Below are 3,924 nucleotides of genomic sequence, written 5' to 3' on the forward strand. Positions count from 1 at the left end.
TTTTTATGTTTAAAGAACTTTCAGAAGTTTGGATTCTGAAGATGAACTTTTCCTTTAACAGCAACACGCACTGATCCCATACTCCAACATCAGCTACTGACCAATCAGCTGCTTCATATAGTGGATGAATGAAGCTGATCAGTGCTCTGAGCCAGTCCTGTTTCTTCCTGTTCAGAGGGAGTTTTTCCTCTCCACTGTTGCTACAAGCATGCTTAGTGTGAGGGATTGCTGAAGAGTCAATGAGTCGATGCAATCAGCTGGTTGGCCTTAGATAGAAAAGTTTGAATCAATCTGACTGGATGATCTGGTTGAATCGTCTCTATAAAGTGACCTCAGATCACATGATGTGAATTGGCGCTATAGAAATAAACTGAATAGAATTATATTGAAATGAACTCAGTCTGTCTGACTGAACCACACTAGCAGCAGGTCATGAATGAATGAAAAGCGCTGGCTGGGTCATATAGACCTTAAACCCTCTGAGACCCCAGCAGACACCAAATGTGTCTCATTTCTGTCATTAGGAGAAGCTGCTGTTCTAACAGTCGCATCTCTAGGCTTTGCTGCCAACGGCTGCATGTTGGATCCTTTTAAAAGCAACAGTAGCTGAAACGTTAGCCTCTGGTTGATCTTTTTAAAGAGTTTAAGCCTGTCATTAAAAATGTCTGGCTTTAAGCAGAAACAGAAGAAAATTCGATAAAATAAAAAAGAGAAAAGGGTTAGTTAGGGTTAGAAGCTAAAAAAAACTCCCATCATGCTCCTTTTCCCCTGCCTGTTTACATTCTCAGGGTTACAGTATCATCCCGTAATCTGCTCTTCATCACATGTTGAGACAGGAGGCAGCCTGGCGGGTTATGTGCTGCACCATGATGGAGGTATGACCTGAGATGAGCAGCGTTGTTCCTAGATCTCCACTGGCCTTCAAAGACTTCAGAGCTTTACACGATATTCTAATACCTGCTGGAAAAATCCAGCATTTAAAAAGGAACAAATTTCAACAACAACAGCTGCTGAGTTTTTAAATCATCGTCTGAATTTCATCATATTTACTTAAAAAAAAAAAAAAAAAAAAAGTGTTTTATATGAATTAATGTTTTGGATTATCTGCTGCTACATACGGTTTGGCCAGAAACCCAAAGTTTGCATGATATTTGACCCCAGAAACAAGAGAAAGCAGAGTTTACATTGGAAAAACCTTCTCCAAACAAGTAACATTTTCTTAAATTTGAGAAGGTTATTGAGATAGTTTGCCAATAGAATGAGTATTTTTCCTCTTAAACGAAGATAATTAGATAATATGCACTTGAAATAAGACAATGCAATTGTGTTTTCTTATTTTAAGTGTAAATTGTCTTGATCCATAGGAAAGATGTCTCTTTTACCTCCTCAATCCAAGAACAAATGCGCTTATTTTATCAGCAGGGATCCGTCAGTGAGACCATGAACCTCGGTCTCCCTGCTCCAAAACAGAGCCTCACTCTCCTCACAGCACCTCAGAACCATCCAGTCAGAGTGCAGAGCGGCCGCAGCATCACTACCAGGTTTAAAGGAGGAGGGGCTTCAGACAGCAAACTGGATGCTTTCGCTTTACAGTGGAAAAAAAATGTAACTCTAGATAAGTCGTTTTTTCTTAAAAGTGCATTTGTTCTTGAATTCAGCAGATAAAAGATAAATTTTGCAAGCAGAGGATGTTCAGGCTGGCTGAGCATGGACTGCCTGTTGCTTTCAGGAGTCTCTGCAAACAGCAGCGAGTCTTTGCACATCAGACATTCATCTGAACCCAGAAAGAGTCCAAACGAAACAGACTGGAAAGAAGCAAACATCTCAACAGGGTGTGAAACTAACTGCTGACCGAGTCTGCGGCGCTTGGCGGGACCAGACCGAGGCTGACTGGGTCAGCGCTGAACGCCTTCCCTCCACAGAAACACCCAGAGAGATCCATGGAGGTGACAGGAAAACAGGAGGAGCTGGAAAGGTTGTTTCTACAATCTGAACACATTAGAGCCTGCATCATGGGTGGCTCTAGACAGGGGCCAAAGGGGGCCAGTGCCCCTGTAGATCATGTCCTGGCCCCTGCACTGAAGACAGAAACTAATGATTATCTGCGCTGCAACAGACACGGTTACTGATAGATCCTTTGGATCTATTTAATGTTTTTCTTTACAAATTCAGTTTTACTTATTATTTAAAAGCTGTAATGTGAAAGCTTCAGTGGGATTCAGATAGGATCCCAGTCTTTCATCTGCTAAAGGATTTTTTTCAAAACAAATAAAAAAATGCTCTAAGTTTTACAGCTGATTTTATCTATATGTCTTCAGTTCTAATTCAGATTTTATAGAAAACTTTCATTTTAACTTAACTTAAGTGAAAAATATGTAAAATTCTCAAATTCTGAATGTATATTGACCTAATAAAACATATAATTTTAATTAAACCTAATTGAATAGAAATTCCACTTCATGCAGCTAATAGCTTAATGCTCCTGGTTTTTTAGTTCAAAGGATTGCAAAGGACGTTGGCCCCCGCCTGGCCCCTGGTACATTTGGCCTAGAACCGCCACTGCTCTGATCTCTAGAATCCATCTGGGTTTTAGAAACTAATTCACTTCATTCATGGCATCAGAATAATAACGTCTCCAGAGATGGAATCAGGATCCCAGGTTTTAATGATCAGAGCTTAATTAATCCAGACTATGGATTATCACCCAGGGATTTAGATGTTGGAGCAAATCATTTTCATTTTGTTAGAAGAAAAAAAAGATCAATTAAAAAAGCTGCAACTTTTTGTAGAAACAGGAAGATTCTGATGCGATTTAAAGCCTGAAGTTTAGATTCAATTCTGACAAATGGACTAAGAATGCCTCCTCCTCCTCCTCCTCCTCCTCCTCCTCCTCCTCCTCCTCCTCCTCCTCAGCATCTTACCCATCTCCTGCCTGCTGTCAGGCTGGGGCTCAGCTGGTTGCTCCATGGCTTCCAAAGGAGGACTCAATCCAGCAACCGCTCCTCACAGCCGCCACGGAGAATGCTGCTGAACACGCAGCTTTCCATCTTCATGGGAACTGATAGAACAGCGACCAGGCTGATGCTGCTTCCCCTGCAGGCTGTCAGTCAGTCAGTCAGTCAGTCAGTCATTCAGTCAGTCAGTCATTCAGGCAGGCAGCTTATCTCCAGCAGGCGGTCAGAGGAGCGTTATCCGTCAGGATGCGAGCATCCCGGCCAACCCGCCTCCTCACCGCATCGGGGACCTCCTTCCACGCTCTCTCCGCGCTCAGCAAAATGTGCGCAAAAAGCGCTGAAACGTGTTGCATTCAATTCCCACAGGGAAAAGAGGAAAGCGGAGCTGCAACATTCAGTTGGTGTGAAGCTGTTCATCTTATTAATAATGAACAATATGGGGAGATGTTAGTAAAGTTAAACAGTAAAAAATTAGGAGAAATATGTATGATAATTTAACGCCTTTTAAGAGAAAAATAAGGGTCTTATTTCTTTCACCCTGTCATTCATTCATTGTTTAAAAAAAAGTTCTAATCTAAAATATTGAGATATCAGTTAAAATTTAAATTTGTGAGAAAACCAAATATTTATAATTTTAAAGAAATATTCATATATTTCTTTTATATATTACTTCTTATTATGTTAAATAAATATTTAGTTTGGAGGAAAATATTTATTTAAGAAACTAAATGTTTGGATTTTTATAAATGAATGAATCAATGAGTAAAAAGATGACTTGGAAAAAAATAAGCCCCTTATTTTTCTCTCAAAACAAACAGCTCCCCATAGAGTATTCCCAGATTAAGACAGCCGGATCCAGTGATCGGCCGCCGGATCCAGTGATCGGCCACCGGATCCAGTAATCGGCCACCGGATCCAGTGATCGGCCGCCGGATCGAGTAATCGGCCGCCGGATCGAGTAAGCGGCCGC

At 41.1% G+C, this 3,924-nt stretch overlaps 1 protein-coding gene across 1 annotated transcript in view; it reads right to left on the bottom strand.

Moving 5' to 3' along the window:
• Positions 1-3,189, bottom strand: part of LOC107101766 (anoctamin-1-like) — a 67,665-nt gene extending 64,476 nt beyond the window's left edge. Inside the window, exon 1 of the mRNA XM_015400812.1 lies at positions 2,922-3,189. Within this exon, the coding sequence (XP_015256298.1) occupies positions 2,922-2,967 (46 nt within the window). The 5' untranslated portion in view covers positions 2,968-3,189. The remainder of the gene's footprint in view (positions 1-2,921) is intronic.
• Positions 3,190-3,924: the final 735 nt, after the last annotated feature.

Source organism: Cyprinodon variegatus, unplaced genomic scaffold (assembly GCF_000732505.1).
Source record: "Cyprinodon variegatus isolate N-32 unplaced genomic scaffold, C_variegatus-1.0 Scaffold1149, whole genome shotgun sequence".
NCBI lineage: Eukaryota > Metazoa > Chordata > Actinopteri > Cyprinodontiformes > Cyprinodontidae > Cyprinodon > Cyprinodon variegatus.